Source organism: Mesoplodon mirus (genome assembly GCF_964341445.2).
Source record: "Mesoplodon mirus genome assembly, chromosome: 6".
Taxonomy (NCBI): Eukaryota; Metazoa; Chordata; class Mammalia; order Artiodactyla; family Ziphiidae; genus Mesoplodon; species Mesoplodon mirus.
In genome coordinates this window covers 128,202,653-128,229,188 of record NC_138982.1, presented here as the reverse complement: position 1 = coordinate 128,229,188, position 26,536 = coordinate 128,202,653, and the positions used below count along the sequence as shown (strand labels likewise).

The 26,536-nt window shown below is 38.8% G+C and overlaps 2 protein-coding genes across 4 annotated transcripts in view; one reads left to right on the top strand and one right to left on the bottom strand.

Moving 5' to 3' along the window:
• Window positions 1–19,320, bottom strand: part of GABPA (GA binding protein transcription factor subunit alpha) — a 34,989-nt gene extending 15,669 nt beyond the window's left edge. Inside the window, exons 1-5 of one of the 2 annotated variants that reach the window (XM_082625922.1) lie at window positions 19,257–19,320; window positions 11,694–11,795; window positions 9,467–9,611; window positions 6,036–6,120; window positions 3,565–3,810 (exon numbers count right to left, since the gene is read on the bottom strand). In XM_082625922.1, the coding sequence (XP_082482048.1) occupies window positions 3,565–3,810; window positions 6,036–6,120; window positions 9,467–9,611; window positions 11,694–11,770 (553 nt within the window). In that variant the 5' untranslated portion in view covers window positions 11,771–11,795; window positions 19,257–19,320. Of the gene's footprint in view, window positions 1–3,564; window positions 3,811–6,035; window positions 6,121–9,466; window positions 9,612–11,693; window positions 11,796–18,743; window positions 18,819–19,256 lie in introns of those variants that run through there. The other variant, XM_082625921.1, reaches the window with a different exon arrangement.
• Window positions 19,204–26,206, top strand: ATP5PF (ATP synthase peripheral stalk subunit F6). Of its 2 annotated transcripts, none has more exons than XM_082625924.1 (4): window positions 19,204–19,338; window positions 22,766–22,942; window positions 25,404–25,528; window positions 26,033–26,206. In XM_082625924.1, the coding sequence occupies exons 2-4, from the start codon at window positions 22,779–22,781 to the stop codon at window positions 26,068–26,070; spliced, it is 327 nt and encodes a 108-aa protein (XP_082482050.1). In that variant the 5' UTR covers window positions 19,204–19,338; window positions 22,766–22,778; the 3' UTR covers window positions 26,071–26,206. The 2 variants fall into 2 exon arrangements, with proteins under 2 accessions (XP_082482050.1, XP_082482049.1); XM_082625923.1 differs by lacking the exon at window positions 19,204–19,338 and adding an exon at window positions 19,374–19,477.
• Window positions 26,207–26,536: the final 330 nt, after the last annotated feature.

Genomic DNA, 26,536 nt, shown 5'->3' with positions numbered 1-26,536 from the left:
AGTCCGCCTGCCGATGCAGGGAACACGGGTTCGTGCCCCAGTCTGGGAAGATCCCACATGCCACGGAGCGGCTGGGCCAGTAAGCCATGGCCGCTGAGCCTGCGCGACCGGAGCCTGTGCTCCACAGCAGGAGAGGCCACAACAGTGAGAGGCCCGTGTACCGCAAAAAAAAAAAAAAAAAAAAAATGTTAGGGGAAAATAGTCCGCCTTGTTTTCTTAAATGATATCAGGTCTTCTAGTTTAACATAACTAATTGCCATGCATGTTCTCCCTGCCTCTTTTCTCTAAGTCCTTAGTAAAATGACAGTAAAGAAACTTCTGAAAGATGTAAACTCACAGGAACATGAGTGGGAAATGACAGAAATGGAAGCATCTCCCCACCACGTAGGCACCAGGAACACTTTAGACCGGTCTACAAACCGAAGAGTGAGACCCTTTCCACCCACTCCACTTCCCTTTCCACTTCCAGAATGCAACATTCACACACACACATCAACCCTAAATCCTCACCCCAACCTACTCCTGACAGGTGTTTGGCCAATTTTCCAGAGAAGTTGGGAGACCCAGGAAAAAGATCTATACGTGCTGACACTTGAAAATCTTTTAATAAAATGACCAACACCCCATTTTACCAGCATAGTCAACAAACCCCTTCCAGACTTCAAACTAATTAGCTTTAAAGTTATTCACTCTTAAATATGAACAGATGGTCAAAAATAATCAGATTATTTGAGAGACTAAAAGGAAACCACTAGACGACCAAAAATAAACAGAAAAACAGAACCCAGAGGAAGCAGAAATAATGCAATAACAAACTGCAAACAACAAAAATAATAATAATAAACCCCCACTTCACTGTAATCAACATAGAGAGGAGAGAAAACATGATACCTGTAATATAAGATCAGAATGCTATGGAAAGGGAACAACCAAAATAAATAGCCCTTGTAAATTGAAAATAAAAATCAGTTTGCAATATAAAGACAAGAAAGGGACTTCCTTGGTGGCGCGGTGGTTAAGAATCCTCCTGCCAGTGCAGGGGACACAGGTTCGAGCCCTGGTCCAGGAAGACCCCACATGCCGCGGAGCAACTAAGCCCATGCGCCACAATTACTGAGCCCGCAAGTCACAACTACTGAGCCTGTGTGCCACAACTAATTGAAGCCCACACACCTAGAGCCTGTGCTCCACCAACAAGAGAAGCCACTGCAATGAGAAGCCCGTGCACCGCAACGAGGAGTGGCCCCCACTCGCCGCAACTAGAGAAAAGCCCGCGCTCAGCAACGAAGACCCAACACAGCCATAAATAAATAATATATAATTAAAAAAAAAAAGACAAGAAAATTTGGCAGAAAGTAGTACAAATAGATATGAAGATGAAAAATAAGGAAGAAAAAAGATGTAGAGGATCAACCCAGGAGATTCGATAGGAGTTCTAGAAAAAGAACAGAGAAACACAGAAGGTTATTGTCAAAATAATAATGAAGGAAAACTCCCCAGTACTGAAGGCAGAAATTGTCTAGATTAGCACTGTCCAACATAACGCAGGCCACTATGTAACTTTAAAATTTTCTAATGGCTACATTAAAAAGGTAAAGAAACAGATGAAATTCATTTTGATAATAATTTCACTTAATACATCCAAATGTTTTCATTTCAACATGTAATCTAGGTAAAATATTTATAAGATTTTACATTCTTTTCCTTTTGTACTGGGTGTTTTACTCTTACAGCATATCTCAATTCAGACCAGGCATATTTCAAGTGCTCACATGGGACTGGTGACCACGGCACTGGGCAGCACAGGGCCAGACTGAGATGCTACACAAAAAACCCAAAATTGACAGCAAATGAAAAGATCCACACTGCCACTAGACTTGGTCTTAACAGCTTTCTTATTCTTTGAGGAATGGCTTAGGTCTCATCCTTCAAACTGGACTCTTTTATCTTGTTATGCTCCAGTGAATAACTCCTATCCTTGCTTCTTGAATCTTTCCTTCTCCCACTAGTTCCACACCATTTATCTACAAATACACTCAGGTCACCACCAACTCTTGAACCTTCAATATTATTTATTTATTACCCCAGCATTCTTCCCACCTGCCCATCCCCCAAATTAATACTCAATTTTCTCCATTTCTACAATGTTTATTTAGTTCTTATAATTCAGCTTTGTCGCTCCAACTCAGCAGCTGCTTTTATCTAAATCTACCAATGAGCCTCTAATGACCAAATGTAATAGATATTACTCAGTCAGCATTCTTTGACTTTCTCAGCAGCATCGAGACTTGTGACCATCTAAAACTCTTCCCCAATTTCATCAGCACTATATACAGTTCTTATTTTCCTTCTATCTGTTAAGCTTTCCATGTCTCCCCCCCTTCCTGTTCCTCAACCCTAAATGTTGACAAGGTCCAGCATTATGTTCTCTTCCATTTTATCTCTCTCCGTCAGAGACTGCATCTACTTGTATGACTTTAACACAAATTCAATGTGACTGAGTCCCAGATAACATCTTTATCTCCAGTCCAAATTTTGTGCACCTGAAACTACTTTCTGGTGACCTCCAGTTGAATTTGTACTATTACTTGAAAATCAAGTACAATCAACACTTTCCCTTGAAAAATCTTTCCAATACCAGACTTTCCTACCTTCTCCACTAAGGTTTAGAAGGCATGGACTATCTTTCCTGTGCACTACTGAAAGCCCAGAATTTAACATGGTGCCCGGCTCAGGAAATATGTAATGAAGATGTAACCAATTCTTATATTATTATTGCCTAGTCATCCAAGCTTAAGAAGTTAGTTAGATCAATACTTGAATCTCCCCTCTCTACCCTCACACAATCCATCAATCAATTGCTCAGTCCCATCACTATTTTGATTCATCTCCTCCTTTCTGCTCCCACAGAAATCACCTGGTCTAGGCTAACCTAAATATTAGCACCTAGTCACACCCCAACAACCTGCTCCAACTTATGCCATATACCACTGCCACATTCATTTTCAACTGTCACTTCCATCAATCAAAAACAGTTCTACAATGCTACAGAATAAGTCCTTACCCAATGCATCTTCTCACGACTCACACTTCTCAGCTTTGCACAAACATTTCCTGTCGGCAATGTCTAGCAGTTTCCTTGTCTATAATAAACTCTTTCCCAATTTTCCCCCAGACCACTATGATCCTTTTGAGATTCTAATAGTATGCTTCTTTATACCAGTTATTGACAGCTTAAAAACATGTTACCTTTATAGTAATTATCTTTTTTCATTTATCTTCTCTCTCTTCAACTACACTGTGAATGCCCTAAGGGCAGATTTTTTCTTTGTATCTTTGTATTCTCAGCACCATCATATGTTACAGTCCAAAAAAACCAAAAACAAAAACAAAGAAAATCAATATATTTCCTAAAAATTCTACATTTAAGATAGATAATTTACTCACCCTACTGTCTTCCATGTCAAGCTTACTTATTACTCTACCTAACGTAATTATTATGTCTTCCATGTCAAGCTTAATTCTTATTGTTCTACCCAACATAATTATTATGTATTTTATTACCATAGGGTATCCCAAGACGTTCTTGCTCTTTCCTATAACCTTCCAGAGCAGCAGCCCATCTCGTCACTTGTTCTGAGGTTTCATCTGAAATGGTTGTAATGTGTTTTGTGCCATCAAGAGTTATCACTTGAGCTTCCTCAACAAGATGTGCTTCTGCTTCGGCATGGTGGGCATCTGGATCAATAACTACTTCAACTGTTTCCGCAGGTTTAACAATTTCCAGGATGTTTAGCTTTGGTTCAATTCCTTACCAGTGATTAAAAAGAAAAAAAGTATATCTAAGTGAAAACATGAAAGTCTCTAACAAATTAAAATTTAGTTTAGTTTATATGTTCTCAAATGGTACAGCAAGGCTCCATTTTAAATATTTTTAGCATTATGTCTAGAGAATTTAAACAGATTTCTATTAAATGATAAAAACAACAATTCAACAGAACTTTGATAGATTAGATAACAGTATTGTACCAATATTAATTTCCTCATTTTGATAACTGAACTGTGGTCATGCAAAAGAATTTCTTGTTTTCGGAAAACACACTAACGTATTTAGAGATAGGAAGGAATAATGTCTACATCTCATTCTTAGCCAGGTCAAAAAAATAATGTGGGGATGAGGGAGAGAGAGAATAAGGCAAATGTAGTAAAAGTTAACATTTGGGGAATCTGGGTGAAGGATATCCAGGAATTCTTTTACTATACTTGCACCTCTTCTGTAAGTCTAGAATAATTTAAGAATACCACCACCACCATGCATATATGCACACATGCATGCACGCAAGCACACACACACCCCACCTACAAACATTAGGAAAAGAAGTACCACAATGGAATAGAAAATTAAAACTACACTATGGAGAGTATAAATGAGTAGCTACTTATCCTGAGAAGCTGAAAAAATTATTTACTGACTCCTTTTCTTTTTAGAAGACAAAGTACATGTATTAAAAATGAACAGACACTAAGTTTGTTACATTAAATTCACATCATTAAATTCTGATTTTCATTTTCAATTGAATGAAGAAAAACACAAACACTTAAGATATTCAAAATAGAATAAACTAGCCCTTTATGAAATAATCTCAGATACTTATGTTAAAATAACAGCTCTAAAAAACTATCATACTACTTAACAGCTACTGTTTGCTCGCTGATTCAGTTACAATCTATATCAAAAATTTAATCTAAGTGTATTTGAAAGAAAAAACAAAACTCATTTTCAATATTCTGAAGTTCAATCAGGAAAATCATTATTACAAGAAAATATACAGCTAGCACTCATCAGGTGTGTTTGCTCAGATTCAGTTACAATCTATATCAAAAATTTAATCAAAGTTTATTTGAAAGAAAAAACAAAACTCCATTTCAATATTCTGAAGTTCAATCAGGAAAATCATTATTACAAGAAAATATACAGCTAGCACTCATCAGGTGGTATAAACAAGTCAGTTCTTTCAAATATACATGAGGAAAAAAATTATAATTTTTGAAGAAGGTTTTTCCTAAAAATTATCCCCTAATCCTCCATTCAAATTGCATCAAGTCAACTCTTCTTAAACACACCTGTACTGAGAGGTCACTAAACTTTTAAAGATAAAAAACAAAGACTGATTTTCTTTCCTATTCCCAACAATAGTAAATCCTGGGGAAATTAAGGATCATTAAGTAGGTAATTACCATTTTCATAATGTGAAGAAAACTTTGGTTTGTGAAACATAATTGTAAGCAATACAATATGTTCAGAGATGAAAATTAGTCTAAAACTCTGGTTAGAAATCCCCAAAAGCCACATTTAAAAAAACTAAAATTCAACCCACCAAAAATGGTTTCCTAATTTTCCAACTTGTGTATTTACACAGATTAGTAAAATACTGTGATGAATATGGCTGACTGGGTCACATCACATCCTTTGCAAATTCCTCTCTCTGTGCTAAACTGCAGACTATACATGCCCTTGCAGCTAGGGTTGCAGATGTAATTTAGGTTCTAGAATCACTTCCATGAGCGTTCTATTTGGAGATGAGTTAAGAGGGGACAAGCAAGCACACGGTATACATTTTTGGCTAATGTGAATCACTGAAAAGGCAGCATGGTTCCAAGTCGACAGCTATAGTTGTGACTTTCAGATTTGGCATTTTCCAGATCCCGGCAGAGCAGCAGCTTCCTTGGCAGTCCAGTTCTACAGTGTGGCTGAGGCATTCTTAGAAAGTCAACTAGAATCTAGTCTTTCAGCCCTCCCTGTGATCCTGTTATTTATTACTCTGTAATATACCCTTTCCTGATTAAAGTAGGTAGAATGTGTTACACTATCTGCTTCATCCTGACAGATAAAACAATTAAATCAAAAGCATGAATATTTGGCTATAACATCACATTAACTAATTTAGATAACCATCTAAAACTTATAAAACTGAGTTCCCATATTAGAAAAACAGGAGCTAAACTTTTAAATAACAACATTAAAAATAACTTACCTTGGTAAGAAATTACCTGTACACTAAGCTGTACAGTTCCGTCTGTCTTTACTCCTTGGTCAAATAAACTTCGTTCTGGATCCAGCTAAACATGGATAAAATGATTAAGATTATTTTAGCTCAGTCATCTTGTTTAATATAAATGGATGTGCCAAACAGGACTTAATTACTGAGGCATACTAATTAAGTTATAAGAACACGTTTAATTATTCAAGTTGTCCTATTATTTAATTCTTTGCCAAAACTGAAAATAACTTAACCACTGTGGTAGCAGTTAAGGACAACACAAACGACAGGATTTATTGTAAGTGGTGGTTTTCTCTAGCTCTGGAGTCTAGTTTAGAATTTTAAATAATGCCAAAAGGCAACTATTTTTTCTGTAAAAGTATTTAAAGTAGAAGATAATGCTATTTATCTGCCATGAATAAGCAAGGGTGTTTTATTAGTGGGGACAATTTATATAAATTTATTTACGTAATTCTTGCCATATCTCCCTTGTAACCAATGATACACATTTAAGATCAGGGTTAACTCTAAATTTCTGATCATAAAGTTAATGAAGTTAAAGGACTTATAACCTTACTACTTGACCTAGCTATGAATATCTTTTTTTTTTTTTTTTTTTTTTTTTTTTGCGGTACACAGGCCTCTCACTGTTGTGGCCTCTCCCGTTGCGGAGCACAGGCTCCTGACGTGCAGGCTCAGTGGTCATGGCTCACGGCCCCAGCCGCTCTGCAGCATGTGGGATCTTCCCGGACCGGGGCACGAACCCGCGTCCCCTGCATCGGCAGGCGGACTCTCAACCACTGCACCACCAGGGAAGCCGAAGCTATGAATATCTTTAATCATAATTCTGTATCCTTTCAGTATCTATCAGTATCAGTGCTTCTGAACACATTTCACACAAATGGCAAAAAGTAATTCTGACTTCTAGACATTTTGTCACCCATTTAAAAACAGGCTTCTGTTATAATTATTTTGAATAATGTGTATCTCTGTGTCTGCATATCATACAGCTGGAGGTATAAAGCTCCTCCCACTCTCATTCCCAAGAATTCAGCCAATACTGTAGTCATGGTACATATTTTCTAATATTAAAAACATCATACACATAAAGCCTAAAATCTTAAGTGACTATGCATCTAACTTAAACAGAGACAAGACAAACTTTGTAACCCTACACTCGGACAGGTCAAACATGGCAGCTTCACTCCTTAATACAAGTCTCTGCCTGACATTTTGTTAAAAATTCTCCTCATAGCAAGATTTCTCCCCTCTCTAGTAGACACTGGTATTATCTACTAGAAGCTAAAGCCTGTGTAACTCTGAAGAGGGCTCTCAGGTACTGGACACTCTAGCTAGTTCAGTTAAGAGCTGGCGCAACAAAACTCAAGCATGATATTTGATCTCAGGTCATATCCCTTAGAGAAGTGCAACTCAACTGTTGTTCATCAGCTCTGAAGTCAGCACTCATCTGAAAATACAAAAGCATTACCACAAGCAGCAAGCATTCTGACTCCAACTGTATATTTGCATTAATTGACATGGAGAACAAGTTACTATCCTCAGATCCTTTTTGAGGAGGAGAAGGGGGAGGGGGACAGGAAGAAATGCAAAATGTCCTAGATGCAAGGCCAGCTCTGAATTCTATGGTACTATAAATTATGCATATTTCCATTTATTCTACCAATATATACTGAGATCCTATGATAGGCTGGGTACTTTGCAGGTGTTACCTTCGTTTTGGTTAGGTCAGGTATTATAAGAGCAGCAACAAATATCAGAGCTAAAAGACAAGTAAGAGACTGAGTCCAGATTCCCCTTAATTTTACATATGAGAAAAAAACAGGTCAAGTCCAGTGACAATGAATTATTCAATAAAACTTTATTAAAAAGTCAGCCTCAAACAAGTGAAGAGTTTTAGAGTCACACAGGCCTCAGTTCACATTCCAATGCATCACTTTGTAGCTATGCATTGGGCAAATTATTTACTTTCTTTAAATCTCAGTTGCTACATCTGCAGAATATGCTTAAGAATATCCTGACTTCAAACACTGATGTGAAGAATAAATGAGATAATTTAGAAATGTTTTGCAAATATTTTTTCATTCAATCTAAACTGCCCATATAGCTCTAGTTCACCATTTTTTAATGGCTGCCTTGAATTCCAATCTGTAGAATTTATCTAATTCCCTATTTTTGGATCATTTGAGATATTTTCAGTTTCTGCACAACCATGCAATATACACCTCTGCTCACCGAGGTGAGCATTTCTTTAAGAATAATTCCTTGAGGAGAAACTGCTAGATATTTTACATTCAACATTAACAGACACTAAATGCCAAGTTACCTTCCAAAAAGATTATGTTAATTTACCCTCTCACTGTTGAGAGAAGTGAAACCTTAAATCCTAAAATTATAATAATATTAGAGCCACCTATATTCTCTTTAGAAGAACAACTTCCCTCCCCCGCCAACATTTATTAGACTTGCTGAAAAAAATAGTTAAAAGGGTAACTAAAATTCAAAAATTTCATTAAAATTTCAACTTATTCTACATCAAAATCTGATCTAAAAATAGACATATAATGATTTGAATTTTTAAAAATCTAAGGCAAAAGTTCTATAATATATGGAATAGCTATATTATAAGGCAGGGAGGGGGAGGAGTAAAGAACAAACCCAACAATCCAAAAGATGACATAATATACATTAGTATAAAATAGTCTTAAAAAACAGAATAAACCTCTAGTACTTAATCATATGTTCAAGGAAGGTCTGGAGAAACTATTTAAGCAATCCTATCTAGGCAACTACCTTTGATACATATTATAAAAATACTCCTTCTCTTGAAAGAATACCATAAAACATGACTATAAATATGTTGCAAACACAATGTGTTATTATAATACTACCACAGGTAAAATCCTATTGCAGTAATTTCCAAGAAATATACATATATATTGGTATTTAAATTCTTATCCAAAATTTACTGCTGGAGCAAATAAAGATGGAAGGGAATGTAAAATCATTTGGTCAAATTATCTCTAAAAGATGAGGAAACTGATGCACAAAGAAGTTAAAAGTTAGTTAAAAACAGGGTGTGAGGACACACTTCTTCAGCTTCCAAGGTCAATGTGTTTCTCACTACTCTACGTTTTGAGCCCTGATTAAAATGCATTTAAACTTCTCATTTTATATTTGTCAAAGTAAAAAAAGAATGTTTGACTTATTACCCAATCTTTTAAAAATAATTTTAAGTGGAGGAAATTTTTCTGAAAGAATTTTTACTTCTAAGTGCTTACATTTTATAATAATATAGGTCAAATGGAGAAAAAGACTACAGCTAGAGAGAAAAGGCCAACAAAAAAACATTTCTAACGCAGACGTAAATGCTGAAATACAAATCTCATAAAAGAAAAAAATAATACCTGGATATCTTGCAGGCAAATTTCATGAGCATCCAAAGAACACTGCAGTCTTGGTTCTAGTAGTTTCTTTAAATTGCCTATTGGCTCATTGATGTCTATGGCCTGGCTTACACATTCAGCTGGAGTGTAGGTTTGTTCAACAATGCTAAAGAATATAATGTTAAAGGATCCAGTGTTAAAGAATATAATGGTTAACAATTACATTCTTACCCTGAATATTAATGCAATGATATGGTGAAAACAAAATTCAACACCAAAACACATTTCTGGCCTTTGAAACTCCTTTCTGCACAGACACCTGTCACAGTGGTAGGCTCATCACCAGCTACTGTTGCCAAGCTTAATACTGAATCACATCGCACAGAGAAATGCTAGCTTGAAATTTAAGGCACCTTTGCAAATACACCTCATTATATACATACATATGTATGCATGTGTGTATACACATACAAATATTGCATATACAATATTTATGGGGAAACGTTTGCATTTATATTATATTTCCAAGTTATTTTGAAGAATTTTAGGCTCAGAAAGGAATATAAAAAAAGCCTCTTCAAAACTTGTATGCCATCTCTACTAGTCAATTTCTTTTTCCAAGATAAACACAATTTAATAATGTAAATTATAAGACATGAAAATATAAGTTATCAAAAAGATTTTCCATTTAATCTAATCTGAAAACTACTGGTTATAATCAGTCTAGATCCACCTTAAAAAATTATAATTTTCCTTTAAAACTCTCTAAGGGCTGTTTTGCATTGTTATTTCATACTTTGAATTCTACAAAGTTCCTTGAGGGTAAAATCTCTGGTAAGTAATTCTACATATCTTTTGTGAATCCTTATTTGAGGCCAAACAGAAAACAGGCACTGATTAGTTTGCTGAATTGATAAACCTAGAATTCAATCAAGTTTCACGACATGTTTAATTTATATATGGTTTAAATCTCATTTGCAGTTGTCAAAAACAGTATGTATTTAAAAATTTGTCAAGTTCCATTTTCACATAAATTCCAATTATAATGCAATATACACATGATATTCACTGAATGTATTCAGCCTAAATTCCTAAAACTTTTAAAATTTATAAAACAGAACAGTCATGACTGAAAAAACCAAGATTATTTTAAAATAATAGTAAACATATTCTTATTATTACTATTTGTTAAGGTAAAATAATTGGGTCTTTTGGCTAAGTGAGTATTTTTACTAATTCTTCAGCTATAGCAGAGTGGGCTATATTTTTCTTTTTTTCATAACAATAATCTTTAAAAGAGTCAAATGTCACTTTAACACAGATTTTTAAAGACCTATTTTACATGAGCTCAACATTTAAAACATTTTTTAATATTCTGTTGCCACCATTTAAACCTTGGGAGATACATATAAAAAATCTGATTACCAATTTCCCTTGAGAAAGTGTGGATGATCTCACATCACTGGACCTAAATTTCTGCATAGCAATCTGCTACAACTAGACAGCTAGCTATAACTGCTCCCTTTACATAGCTACTCTCCAGGTCAACAGTAACTATCAACCACAGTAACTACCAATCTCTTACATGAGACATCAGCAAAGGTTTTCTGTAAGGGGTCAAACAGTAAAAACTTCAGACTTTGTGGACCATTTGTATGTATGTATATATAAAAATAAATACGTGCATGTCAGTCTCCAAGACAGCCCAAATGATTCTTACCTCCTAATATTCACACCTTTTTATAGTTCCCTCCCGAATTGTACCAAGGTTGGACTGTGTGACCAAAGTACTAAGGACTGAGAGTGATATATGTACTGCTTCTTAGGTTATTTAAAAATAAGACACTGTGGGGGCTTCCCTGGTGGCGCAGTGGTTGAGAGTCCAACTGCCAATGCAGGGGACACGGGTTCGTGCCCCGGTCTGGGAAGATCCCACATGCCGCGGAGCGGCTGGGCCCGTGAGCCATGGCCGCTGAGCCTGCGCGTCCGGAGCCTGTGCTCCGCAACGGGAGAGGCCACGGCAGTGAGAGGCCCGCGTACCGCAAAAAAAAAAAATAAAAATAAAACTATCTTTTCCTCCCAGCTACAAAACCAACAAACCCAGTAAGTCTGAGGAAAAAGGCAATACATTATCCCCCAAAATGCTGAGGTGAGTTGAAAAAAAAAAAAGGCCCCCAAAAGAACTTGGCTTGATTCTTAATTAGGCATGTTGATAATATAAAAAGTGGTAAATTCAAAAACTACCAACCTTTCTTCTGTGCACTCTGGCTTCTCGGTTCCATCAATCTCGATTTCTATCAGCTCCTCTGCTTCTCTTTTCGTCATGATTGAAGTATTTCAAAGACTGACCCTACAAAAGTTAAAATGTAAGACATTCTGAAATTATCTGCATAAACAGACACGGTATACAAGAAGTAAAGACCCAATTCAAGTAAAAGCGGAGGATAAGCGGAAGAGGAGGAAGTAATCTTCACATATAAAAGAAAATCCACAAGTAATATTTATAAACTAGTTTTTGTTTAAATGGTGTTTATTAGCCTGACATGACATCATTATCATTCCCTTGGATTTACTAGGATGTTTTCAGCCCAATCTCAGTCAATAAATTAATTCAGGTTACTTCAAAATTAAGTGAAGGCATGTCAACTATATTACAGCAATTCAGTCTTAATAACAGATTTAAACCTGCAGCTTAAAAATCAACATGGAAATTTCCTGGCGGTCCAGTGGTTTGGACTCTGTGCTTCCATTGCAGAGGGCATGGGTTCCATCCCTGGTCAGGGAGCTAAGATCCCTCATGCTGCATGGTGTGGCCAAACAAAAAACAACATGGAGATGAACAATTTACAATCGTTCAGCTAAAAGCTGTACCTTATTAGCAGAGTTTATTGCAAACCATTATACTGACAGAATAATATAAATTAAAAGTTAATCCCAGCTTTGTGTTACAAATTACATTTCTTATAAATGCCAGTACAATATTCTCAAACAGCAAAATAAAGTAACAAAATCATTATAGATATTTGCATTATTGCCCTGATTACACACTAGAATTTTTTTTTTAATTTTTTTGTTTATTTATTTTTGGCTGCGTTGGGTCTTTGTTGCTGAGCGCCGGCTTTCTCTAGTTGCTGTGAGCGGGGGCTACTCTTCGTTGCAGTGTGCGGGCTACTCTTCGTTGCGGTGCGCGGGCTTCTCATTGTGGTGGCTTCTCTTGTTGTGGAGCACGGGCTCTAGGCACGCAGGCTTCAGTAGTTGTGGCACGTGGGCTCAGTAGTTGTGGCTTGCAAGCTCTACAGCTCAGTAGTTGTGGCACACAGGCTTAGTTGCTCCGCAGCATGTGGGATCTTCCTGGACCAGGGATCGAGGATCGAACCTGTGTCCCCTGCACTGGCAGGCGGATTCTTAACCACTACACCACCAGGAAGTCCCAACACTAGAATTTTTTATGATTGTTTTTCAGATGTGTTTTTATACATTTTAAACAAACCATTACTTCAGTTTTTAATTCTCTCCTGTAAAATTATTACCTGCTACATTAAACTTCCATTGATTTTTGTACCATTGATATATTATGTGCCATTTTGTACCATTTGTACTCCTGATACTAAAACATTATAATTTAAAAAATGCTAAGTAATGCATAAAATAGCTGCATATATTGGTATTTCTTTAATGGCCATTTCCAAGGTGTTAATGTTGTAAGTTTCAGGCCGTTAGGACCTCACTGTAGGTCAGTGAATCTGCCCCTGGACTCCATATATACTCTCAGTCCAGAATAGAGTTTTCTAAGTTTACTACTACATCTAAAAAAGTACTTCTAAGTGTCTTCGACTCTTTGACTTGCAAGGAATGGTCCTCTAAATTTGGTATTTTAATGTTTACAAAGGAGTCCATGCTCCCACTTTAAAGATGTGACAAAATGAAGAATTCAAATATTCATTCCTATTAATAATAACCATTATTTACTGAGTATCAGGCACCACATTCAAATGCTTTACACAGAACAATCTTATTTTGAGTCCACCCCCACCGTCATAAGAAAACTATCCAGAGGTTAGTGAGGCTAAACTGCCTGTGGCTCCATAATGTCATGCTTTAGGTCTATCAACTGAAGTACAGGCTCTATACTGCAAATATACACTAGAACAAGAGCCACCACCATCTCTTACCTGGAATAGCCTCTTCCTAACACGTCCCCGTGCTGGTGCCCTTGCCCCCCTGCAGTCTGTTCTCAGTTAATACAACTGCCAGTGTGATCCTTTTTAAAAGTGAAGTTACATCACAGCACTCCTTTGATACCAGTCACAGTAAAAAAAACTAAAGACTTCACAATGGCCAACAAGGTCCTACATGATCTACTCCCCATCCCCATTCTACTACTGCTCTGACTCCCTCTCCCACACTGGCCTCCTTACTTGTCCTTGAATCTTTCTTCTTGTCCACAGCACTCATCCTCTAACATACTAATAATTTACTACATTTATTGTCTTTCTCTGTTGGATCATTGTCAGGGTGCAAAAATCAAAACTGTCCAAAAGTGACCCCAGGAACTTAAGTTGGTTTGCCTGGCCTATGCACTTCCCCTAGCTACTGGAGGTGGGAGGGTCTTCCTCAGGTCCCAACTTCTCAAGGGACCAAGGCCTTTGTGGTAGGCACAATAACAACCCAGAACCTGTGATTATGCTAAATCACATGGCCAAGGGCAATTAAGTTTACTAATAAACTGACCTTAAAATACAGAGATTATCCTGGCTTATCTAGGTGAGTCCAAGGAAATCACAAGGATTCTTAAGAGTGAAAGAGGGAATCTGAAGAGACCCAGAGTGATTCAAAGTGAGAAGGACTTGACTGGCTGGCTATGACTGGCTTTGACGATGAAAGAAAGGAGCCACAAACCAAGGAACGCAGGCAGCCTCTAAAACCTGGAAAAAGGAAACAGATTCTCCCCTAGAGCCTCCAGAAGAAGCACAACTCTGCCAACATCTGATTTTAGCCCAGAAAGACCCATTTCAGACTTCTGACTTCAAGAAACGTATGACAATAAATTGTTTTCAAGCCACTAAGTTTGTAGGAATTTGTTACAGTAGCTCTGGGAAACTAACACAGTCTTCTTTCCCACTTTAAAAAGGATTGTAACTCTCCTCAGGTCCAAACATCTCCAAATGCTGGGGAGCTGGTTTTTTGACAACTTAGACTATAAATCGCTGGCATACAAATCTAGACTGCCTAGTACAAAAATGATCTGACTTTCCCCACATTATTAAGGTTGCTCTCACAGCTCCCCTACAATAAGAAAGCATAATAAGAGGGTGGGGCTCTCCACTGAAATAGATACACATCATGCACATCCAGCAGAATGCCTAGGCGCCAGCAGATTTTGGTTGGGATGATGAAAGAATGAAGGGCTTTTGTTTTCTTTTCTTGCTGACCCTGGCCTCGTAAGTCTTCCCTTTCTCCATAAAGCCTATTTCTTAACAGATACTATGTGTAAAACTGTGGAATTCATCCTGAGCACTAGAGCAAAACAGGAGGTGGTGACCCAATAGAGACTATCCTTGTAGGACAACACAAGCTCACATGGGAAGGGGTATTTGTTCACAGATATATACAAAGAACTTTGAGCAGTGCCTCTCCCTTTGTAGACACTCTATTAAAATGTGTTGGATTAGTGAATGTTATAACAACTATTACACACTGTATAAGTGACTTCAGAAGCCTAAAAGGCTTCAGTGTGAAAGGTAAAACTATGAAGCTAATAGAAGAAAATGGTGGGAATTTTTTTGTGGTCTAATGATAGAAAAGGATTTATTTCTTAAATAAAATTTCAAAAACATAAACCATAAGGAAAAAAAACTGACAGATTTCCTTACATAAAAATTAAGAGTTATGTTTAACTGACAGGCTACAGAGTAGAAAAAGATATTTCCAATATCTACACATGACAAGGGACTAATAATTGAAATACACAGTGAACTCCTGCAAGTTGATTAACACCCCCCCAAATGTCAGGACAAATTAGAAAAGTCAGTAAAGCATAGAAAAAGGAAACTCACATAAAGAGAAACCAAGATGGCTACAGACATGAAGAAATGCTCACATCCAAATTATTCACTTTATACTGTGCATATACGGCAAAGATTATTTTGGAGAAAAATCTAGCAGCACTTGCTCAAATAAAATGCTTATACCTATGACCCAGCAATCTTGCCCTTAGATAAGCATTCCAGAGACATTCTCACAATGATTGATACTAGGATGTTAAGGGCAGCTTTGCTGGAGATAGCTGAAAGCTGAAGCCAATACAAGTATCCATGGTAAGAGAGTACTGTGGATACAAGAAAATGTGAAAGAAGCACACACTATGGAACTATAGTAGCCGTTAGAAACAAGGAGATAATGTACACACACATACACGCAAAAATCATAAAAACTGTACAAAAAAAGTAAGAAACAGAATAAGGTTTATAGCAGGACAGCACTTAAAAGGATCATTTATGTTATATTTTCAGGGCCTACAAGGACATCCACTTCCATTTCCATAACCAACTTTTAAAAAAAGATTAGAAAACAAGTGAATTTTCTAGGAACTTTGGAAAAATAGAAAGCCTAAGAAGAAGTAACTGTAAGCAGATAGGGTAGGCGGTACCCAGAGAAGAAGGACCAGGCATGGCTTTCTTGACATAAGAGAAGCCATTTTTGGCCTAAGCCATTTGGGGATCTAAGCCTGGCCACAATGCTTACCCTTGAACAGGTCTCAGTAATAATGCTCTTAAGGAGTAACAATAGCAAAGATAATAAATCAGTTATAAAGACTCCCAGTTCTGTTTCCATGGTAAAGATTAGCCTGAAGCACTTTCTTAAGCTGTTTTTCAGAATTTAAACCCCCCTCTAGCGCTCAACCACCAGATCAACTGTAACCTAAGGGATGATAATGTTGACCTTTTCTGACCCTTGTGACTTCAGTCAACTAAAAGCATGGATGCTGTCAACCTTTGCTCCAATTCTATGCTGAATTCTCCTGCTGAAGCCCCTTCATGAATAGGCATGCACCACCCAAGACCCTTCATGAATATGGAAGTACCCTTAGCTTAAAAGGTCTTCAATTTTGCTGCTCAGGACACCTCTTTGATAAGATCCTGGTATTCTCCTTGCTGCAAGTAGTAGACCCTTTCTTCTTCTGATCTTTGGCTTGGTTGTGTCTTTTGTCTTGCCACCCACCAAGAGATGAACCCAGTTTTCTGGTAACAACCAGAGGCTGAGAAATGGCCCTGAGGGCTTATCAGCAGGGACACCTTTGGTACCTCTTAGTATAAGCACTAAGACAGGATTGTTAAGAAATTTACCCTGCAATCTTCCAAAAAAGTCACAGATCAGTCTCTAGAAGGTGCCAAATAATGAAAAAAAAAAAAAGAATCCAATATACTTTTGGAAAAAATCATGCTACTTACAGTCCCTGAATTGATCTTCCTCTTTCTCAATTCTCTAAATTTAAGCTAAAGAAGCAATGGAGAGATTTGGGAAACTGTCCAAATCTTTGATATCACTGCTTGAGTGGGCCTTAGCTCTTTTTCTGGAAACAATTCCCCAGGATTCTATATCAATACATAAGAAAATGGAGAAGAGAGAATTACTTTGAGTCTTTCCCCCTAGGAAAAGGTGCCCCTTGACACCCTGGTTTCTCCTAGATTAAATCTAACCTGGGTTCAGAACACGTCACAAAATGAACACAAACTAAATTTATATTTAACTAACAATTCCAGGCAAGGCTACTACTCTTTAAAATAGTTATGTTTATCATTCTCTTTTAGAGCCACAGATAAATTTGAGGATTATTCTTCACTGGAACACATTAGTTTACAGAGTTTAGGCCAATTTTTCCCAGTAAAGGACAATAAATAAATAAAGGATACATAAATACAAGTGCAACCTGGGAGTACCTGCCAGATAACTGCACATTTTCTCAAGCTAAAAAATACTGTTAAATATCCTGAGTAAATTAAAAGACGTTTTTGTTTTTTAAAGATAAATAGCTAAGAAAAAGTAACACACATATATCTGTGTGTATACACATGGAGAAAGAAAGCAAGAGTGGAGAATGGTTAACACTTTGTGACCCTGGGGGTGAAGGTGTTCCTTGTATAATTTCACTGTATAATTTTTTCAATTTTCCTGTAAACTTGAAGTTTCATAAATAAAAGCTGGAAGAAGATTAAAGTCAACAGTTTTAATTTAGTATTCAGCCTCCACATGCTCTCATGACTTGCCTCAACGAAACACCTAGCTCATTATTTTCTTACTTCAAGACTATACACCCCTCATGGCATCGGTCCTGTAGACGCAATCCACGTAAAAACTGCTTAAGTCCACCTAGTGTCAGAATATGTTTAAAAATAAATAAGCTTGTAAAGCTTGGCTCAAACCCTAAGAGAGAGATTATTATTCCCTTAAAGTAGTTCCGAGCGAGTTGACCAGTTTCTTTTGATATTTAAGACAACAAAGTATCTAAGAACGTTATCACTGTCCAGTTCTTCACTTTGCTTAAGTGGACCTTTCTAAAACTTTGCTCCTCTCACGACTCAGACCTACTGCGTGTATTTCTAAATCACTACTCGTCATCTTGCAGTGCAACATTAGGCGTTGTCCTCTCTGCCGTTAACCGAATCAATCTAGGGTTCCTAAATACAAACACGCGCGGGCGTATCTTCCAGTCCACAAAAAACTAAAAAAGCTGACAAGCTACATTAATCCATCATTTTCCCCTTGCCTCACACTTCCTCGTTTTTAAAAGAAACCCAACGGACACCATATACATTAACAGATGGCTTTGATGCAACTGTAACAATTCCAGAAAGACAACTGGATACGAAGTGAAAGCGAAACGCTGAGTTGGCAAGGAGGCTGGTTTTGCATGTTCCCCTGAAATCCCCGGGGCGTCAGGATCAGATCCCGACCGCGGCGAATGCGGACCACGGCGGACAGTCGAGCAGGGGATAGTGAGGGAAGGGGGCGGCGAAGGGTGACACGAACGACCGGGACTCCGAGGGCGCGCGGCTTAGCAGAGCCCCGCGCCGCGCGCCCCCCGCCCCTCCCCTCCACTCCCCGCACAGCCTCCCCCGCCCCTCCCCACCCCGCTCCCTCAAGTCTCCACGAACGGAAATGGGAGTCACAGCGCCGGGGACCAGCGGAAACAAAACACAGAGGCGGCCGCGGGGGGGCCGCTGTGGGGGAGAAGGCCCCGGAACGAAGCCGGCCCGCGCGGACCCGCGCTCCCCTCCTCCCCAGCGGCCGCACTCACCCGCTCTGGATTCGGCCCCGTCGCCCCCGCCCGCAGTCCAGAGCCGGCTGAAAACCGCAGCAGCGCGGGCTCCACGTGCAGCGTCTCTCCCGGTAAGACCCGCAGCTCCAGCGACTCGAAGTGAGAGGCCCCTGGGCCCTTCCCGCGAAAACGGCGCAGAGAAACTCCAACCCCCCCTCCCGCCTCCCAGGCACCCCCGGGTCCGGGACTACAACTCCCAGCAGGTTGCGCGAAACGAACGCCCAAGGCAACGGGGGCTCACGAGGCACAAGGGAGCCCAATGCCCCAATCCGCTTTGTTTTACACTCTGTCACTTTGCCTACACAGTCGTACACCTCAACCACCCCAAGGAAGAGGACGCTGACTCGGGGCGGTGGGGATTGAACTAGGGGAAAGGCCAGTCCAAGTGCGCATGCGTACATAACAAGGTTTCCGAGAGGGAAAAAGAGAGCAGGTCAACTTGGGAGAAGGAAAGATGGCGGAGGCGTCGCCATAGGACCCGGAAGCACTTACCCTCCACTTCCTCCTCCTGTTTGGCGTCTGTCTCACCTAGAGCCGTCCGGTCGCCGACTGTCTCCGAGACGCTTCCTGTCCGGTGAGTGTCGACCGACTGAAACGGCGGCCCATAATGCATTGCGATGGCGGGTAGGCGGGGGGCGGAGCCAGGGCCGGAAGTAAAACGGTGGCGGCGGTGGCTTTGGCAGCTCGGGACCGAGTGCAAGGTGACTGGGAGGGTAAGTGGACTCACTTGGCCTCTAGGGACGAGCATTCTGGTTTTTTTTCACGAGGTCTGGGATGCCTATCACCTCCGCCCCTCTGGAAGAGAGAGCAGCCTGTATCCCGGACACCTTCACGGCCTGGCCCGGAGTCATTGCTGACCTCGGCGCCTTTAGGCCTTGAAGTTTGGGGTAGACTCAGTAGGTAGCACTGATAATACCGCTCTCAGGGCCAGCCTGACGCTCAGGGTGGCGTGGGAGGCAGGGGTCCGGCGCTTCATGGACCCGCCGCCCGGCTGGGGCAGCCAAGGTCATGCCCGCGGGGCCGGTCTGCAGCCAGGTCTGCTCAGCCCTGGCGCGCGGGCGATTGTTCTGAACTACAGCATTTAAAAGTAGAACGTAAGAGGAGAAAGGATAATAGTAATCTTAAAAGTTTGCAACCCACCTAAAAACGTTGGTGGTGCTAAAACTTGGTTAAGCAGCTTTGTTTTACATCACGGATTCCAGGAGGGAGAAAGAGAGCCGGTTAAGTCAGGCGAGTTGTGGATTGACTTCAGCATTGAACATGCGCCAAATACGCAGCGAAAGGCTGGTCAGTCATCACTGTAAACGGGAGAACCGTGCTCCCTCTCAGCACAAGGCCGCCTCTTACGCTGTACCCTTTTCTTGCTGTTGCCTTCCCCAGTCTTTCTGAGTGTGTCAAATCCCTATCATAGGCTGGCGTGGCCCCTCATAGTGCTCCAATAGAGAACTCAATCATAGTTGGTATTTTATACCTATTTGTGTAATAACATGTATCTTTCTCACTAGATCTTTACTCAGTGGGGGGAAAAATGAAACGGAATAAAGGAAAAGGAGCAAGTTTTGATAGTGAGATTATGTGTTCATATTTTAGATAAGTTGAATTTGAGGGCCCGGTAGGACTTAGGAAAGGATGAGAGCTGTCGAATGTATAGGTTTGGAGTTCAGGAAAAAGACCAAAATTAAGAGATGTGATTTGGGAATCATTCGTACTTAGATGATAGAAATAGAAAAAATGAAAATGGGTTTTACTCATGTTGCAGTAGGAGTAACATGATCTTTGCAATGTTAGACTTAGAGCAGATTAACTGTGGGAATATGAATAATTTAATCACTTTTCTTAAACATTTCCTTATCTGTAAAGGAGGGATAAGAACACCTTCCTCTGTTTCTTGACAGTATTGCCATAAGGGTACAAGGAGAGAATATGTCTAGAAGTACTTTGCAAAATACCTAGGGCTGAACAAGTGTTAGGTGACCACATTGCAGAGTGTTGTGTGTCTTTACGTTGCCAAAAGGGAAAATATACACTGAATTGCACAATTTGAAAAATATGTTTGTGTCCTGTCAAATTCTACTGTGTAACCTGGGATCAGGTACTTACCGCTAAGCCTCAGTTTCTGTGTGTGTAAAATGAGAATGCTATTAAGTGGCACCTTAAGGTCGTTTGTTGTTTGCTTGGAGTCTCCCCTCTCCCCCTTTTTTTCCTCTGATGAGGTATAAGAGTGATGTATGATGAAATCTCTAATTTCTTCAAATAGTTTTCTTTCATGCTGGCAAGTGAAGGATATTTGGTTGATTGTAGGATTTCTTTTGGTGGTTTTTATGTGCAATTTCAGGGCTTCTCAACCTTAGCACTATTGACATTTTCGACCAGATACTTCTTTGTTGTGGGCAGGCTATTGTTAATATTGTTGTTGTTATAGGATGTTTGGCAGCATCCTGGTTCTTACCCACTAGAGGCCAGTAACACTCGCCGCTATCAAGACAACCAAAAATGTCTTCAGACATTGCCAGATATCTCCTGGGGGATACCGCCACCTGTATTTGAGAACTGCTGTGCTACTCCACTGTCGTCTAGCTTAGTGCTTTCCAACTCTCATTAGTAAAGGGCCATTTTCCCCTCAACCCTTGTGGATATTTTTGAAGAATACAGTAAAAATGAATTACTGGAAAAATTAGTAGATGAAAGACAAAACAATGACGACATACAAAATATGAACTCTTTTTTGTGTTATTAAATTCAACAGATATGAATTACTCTGTCAATTTGCTGTAAAAGTTTCTAAATGCTTATTGCCAATTTTGGTATTGCTATAGACCAGTAAGTCAATACTACCGCTGGTCCCCAGACCACACTTTGAGCAGTAGTATTATAATTTAATAGTAGTCCAGTGTCAGTGAGATGATGCTTATTGTTATTGTTGTTATTAGGTAATTTGCGGGGGCATGGGAATCATGTTAGCATGTTGGGTTTTCACTTTAAGGTTCAGAAGTTTTACCAGGCTGTATTGAGGTGTGAATCTTTATCATCATTCCAGAAGGGTTTAGTAAGCCCTTTCAGTTTAATCAGGCTTTCTTCATCTTGGGCAGTTTTTTCTAATTATTTATGGTCTCCTTAATTATTTCTTTTCTTTTGGAATTTCTGTTTGCATACAGTTTTTTTTTTTTTTTTTGCATTTGATTTTTTTCAGGACACTAAATGAGGTCTCAACTGAGATCATCCTCTAATTTATATACTGTAATTTTTTAGTTAGATGACCATGTATTTTAGCTTCAGGAAGTCTAAGGACTTAGAAGTCTTTAAGTCCTTATTTTAAAAGTTCAGACTTTCTTCTCCTTCACAAATTCTATTTCACTGATTAGATTGTACTGCTTGACTTTTTCTCTCTTGTTGGTGGGCTCCCTTGGACTAGTTGCTGTTTTCCTTGCTGGTTCTTTTGCACTTAGATTTGGTTTTTACAGTGTCCTTGAATGTCTAGAATCCTGCAGTTGTAACAAGCAGAGCAATTTCTTTCCCTGTGGGCCCAGGAAGTAGAAACTGAGGCTCAGGCAACTGTCTCCAGTCTCCCTGCACAGCTCCCTTTTTGCCTTTTGAGGGAGTCAGGGAAACCTGGTACGTTAATTTGGGGGTCAGTATTATTATTTTTCTGCTGAGGGTGGGCAGCCAAGACTAATAAATTCATGGAGAAGAAAACATCCCATCCCAGATTCTGAGCTTGCTTTCTGTGTCTGACCCTAGTGGAGCCGCACACAGGCCTGAGTGGTTCCTAACTGCTGCTGGGTCCCGGGACCTTTTGGTTAAGAAGAAAAAAACTTGCAGTGTTGGGTAGAGAGGGGAAGGAAGCTATTGTCAGGTGACTGTTCTTAGTGTTTACTGAGTTCTGGTATGATTTAAGTTCTGTAGCAATTAGTAGAATTAGATGCCCACTATAACATATTAACAAGGTGTTTTACAATTATATCTATTTTAAAGTATCTTCACATTCTGGTGCTTGTTTCCAGTAACAGAATCACCATGATTCTTCAGAGGCTCTTCAGGTTGACCTCTGTCATTCAGTCTGCAGTCTCGGTCTCTTTGAGGAGGAACATCGGTTTTACAGCAGTGGCATTTAATAAGGAACTTGATCCTGTACAGAAACTCTTCTTGGACAAGATTAGAGAATATAGAACTAAGCGACAGTAAGTGGGTAGATAATCAACCATGGTGTAAGTGTGAATATTCAAAGTATATAAGTTTTGAGATGGTAATAAAAAATTACTTGGCGTTTGAAAGTGTCTAAGACCTTCACTGAGCTGATCTCTGTCATAAAGTTTCATTACCTGCTCCAAAGAAGAAGATGAGAATCTTGATTTTTTTTTAAGTCCCAAATTTTATCTTCCTTATATGGGTTCCAAGGGAGAATCCCATTAAATCTAGTGCCATTTTAGATATATCCCTACTATAATGTCATTTATTATAAACTAGAATCAATTCATACAAGTACATGGGATCTTGGAAATCATTTAGGAACCATATTTGAGAAAACTAAGCCCCTTAGACATTGATTAGCCTAAGGTCATAAAACTAATTGTGGGGAAAACGTAATCAAAATATTCTAACTCTCAATTCAGTGCCCTTTCTGTGATGTCATGATTTGGGGGAAATGTATAGACACAGCATTTTTTCTTTAATGCTACTTCCATATTTATATATTTCTGGGAATATCAAAAGACTCCTGCTTTATGGCATAAAGCAAGTCCAGGAGCAACATAATAATAGAACCACACAGTTTTGGAGATGAATGATGACCTTAGGCAGCATCAAGTTCAATGCCCAAATCTTCGGAAAAGTGATACAGATCAATTCAGAGTTTTGTTTTATTTGGTCGTCTACCATGTGCAAAGCACTGGACTATTAACAGTGGTGGGCTACAAAGAAAGAAGCCACTTTGCATTTACACAATATTCTTAAAGTCTGATGGGGTAGAAAGTTTCTAAGCAAGTAAATACAATATAAGTTTAAATAGGTTAGATGCTAAGGTAGTGACACATTCAGTGTTTGGAGAACTCATAGGAAGAAATGCTCCTTTCTAGCTGGTGCATTTTGGAAGGCGGCTTGGAAGAGTGAATGTTTCTAAAAGCTTGTGGATCCCAGAGCTGGACAACAGTCATCAAAGTATCTGGTTGAAGGCTCTATCTAGAACTGAACTGTATATCTCTGTAGTTATTAATCACATGTGACTATTCAAATTCTAATGAAGTGTAAATAAAAATTCAGTTCCTCAGTTGCCTTAGCCACATTTCTATTGCTCAATACCAGATATGGCTACTGGTTACCATATTAGATAGCACATACATAGAGCATTTCTATTATCACAGAAGGTTCTATTGCACATGCTGATGTAGAAGAAAATTGGGTCCATAACAAGAAACATCATTAACAAGTTCTTAAATTAGAGCTGGCTCAGTATTTTTTGTGGAAATTCTGTAGCATAAATAAGATCCTATGCTTTTATCATAGGCATGAGTGAAAATATTAGCCTTGATAGAATTTTCACTTATAAATTTTTTTATTATACTGTTCATTGGGCAGTGGGCAGTAACATTATGACAAACAGAATTTGTGCAAATAATTAGATCTAATTGGCCCACTGCTGGTCCATGATGCTATATTTATCTTTCCAAAGCACAGCTCTAATTTTGTCATTTTATTGCTTAGCAAACAAAATACAAACTCCCAGGCTTAACATTCTCAGCCTCCAGTGATCTGGTTCCCGCTGGCTTTTCCATCTAGGCTGTTTAGTGTTCCCCACATACAGCCAGTGCTTTACCACCTCCTCATCCTTGCTTTTTCAGCCTTAGAATGTCTCAAATTAAAATCTGACCCAAATGCATGGTTTGTCACAAATGCCACCTTTTTAAAATGAAATTTCCCCGTTTAGCTAAGCAAAAGTGATCCCTCAATTCAAGTAGCTTTTTGTTAAACCGTGTCTTTGTAGGTTATCACCTAACTCCCTTACAGCATAATTGTTTATAAACATGTTATTTTTTCCTTCTAAATGGCAAAACCTCTGGGGGTAGGAAGTAATTTGCTTCTTTGTTAGGCCCCTATTATAGAGACTTAAAGTTTTTGAATGCCGTCCAGTGGTGGTTGATTTAAATCATAGTGATAGTAAATAACTGAGTGCTCACTGTGTGCCAGGCACTGTGCTGAGTGGTACATGTACACAATCTCTCTTTCTCTCAACGCCACCATCAGGTAAGACTTTGAGTTGTAGATGTAGAGTTTAGTTCACACAGTTTGCTCTAGTTCACACAGTTACTAAATTGTAGAGCTGACGCTGAAACGGAAGCAGTCATTCACCCCAGACCCCGCAGACTTGGCCATTATACCTTATTGCTGCTTAGACCCTGAGAGGTTGACTTTTAATAAGTATCCTTGATACTGACAGACCTTGAATGTTAGAGTTTGTTTGAAGTTGCTTCATTTATGTGAAACCTCGTAATAGTTAAAATAGTTTGAGCTGAAATTCAAGTGGAAATGCTTGTTATCTTTCAGAAAAGTCTGCTTTCCCCTACATTTAGAAGATCTATGAAACTTAATTTTGTTTTTGTAAACTAATGCTTAAAATCTGTTTTTACTTGGTCGTTTACACAACAGGACATCTGGAGGACCTGTTGATGCTGGCCCAGAGTATCAGCAAGACCTAGACAGGGAGCTTTTTAAGCTTAAGCAAATGTACGGTAAAGCAGACATGAATACGTTCCCTAACTTCACATTTGAAGGTAAGTCTTTTTAATCACAGATTCATTGTTGTGGGAGATCATTTTTAAGTGGAGAATATTTATACTTACTTGGGTTGTGTAGAGGATTAAATGACAATTACATGTGAATTTATTAGAACAGTGACATGTGCATGGGAAGCTCTGGGATAAATGCCGTTGGAGTAGGAGATCACATAGCATAGAGGTTAAACGGCAGGGATCTAAAATCAAACTCCTGACAATATCACTTATGAGCTGTGTGATTTTGGATAGTTAATTGGTCCCTCTTTCTCATCTGACATTTGGGGATAATTATGCTGTTTTCCTCATAATGATAGTTGTAGTTAAATGACATAGAGAGCCTGGCTCACTGTAAGTCCTGAATAAATCTTAAGCAGTTGTTATATTTCCATGTAGATGTTTCTTTAAAAAATCAGAAGATTGATGAGTTAAATATTAAAACTTTCTAGAAGATGCACTTCATTGCAGTATGCCTAAGCTTGAACCTTTTTTTCCTCTTCTTAGATCCCAAGTTTGAAGTCATCGAGAAACCACAGTCCTGAAGAAATAATGTAAAATTTATCTGGTAATTTGTCCTAGATTAATTGTACAACTGATGAGAAGTAACAGAATCAACATACATTTCACAACTGTCATATGTTCTTTTAATTCTGATTTCAAATAAATTATTTGATGGTGTTGGGTGTACACTTGAGTGTATTGAATTCTGTGTTTTTAGATCCTCCCGTTTGGCTATATCAAAACAGATGGAGACCTTGGATTAATTGGGTACTGATTGCCCATAACTTGCCAGATTCTTCTGAGTGCAGGGGTGTCCTTTTTGTTGCGGAGACTTACTGCTGGAGGGGAGCCACCCTGATTTAAGGAATGTTTGCTGTGGAGAATGTTGTACCTATTCCCAGAATATGAAGAAATGGTTCATAAGTCCTTTTTCATAGCTTTTTCAGGAAACTCAAGTGTGACTGTGAATATGTCCAGGAACATCCATTGTGTTTTAACTTCCATCTC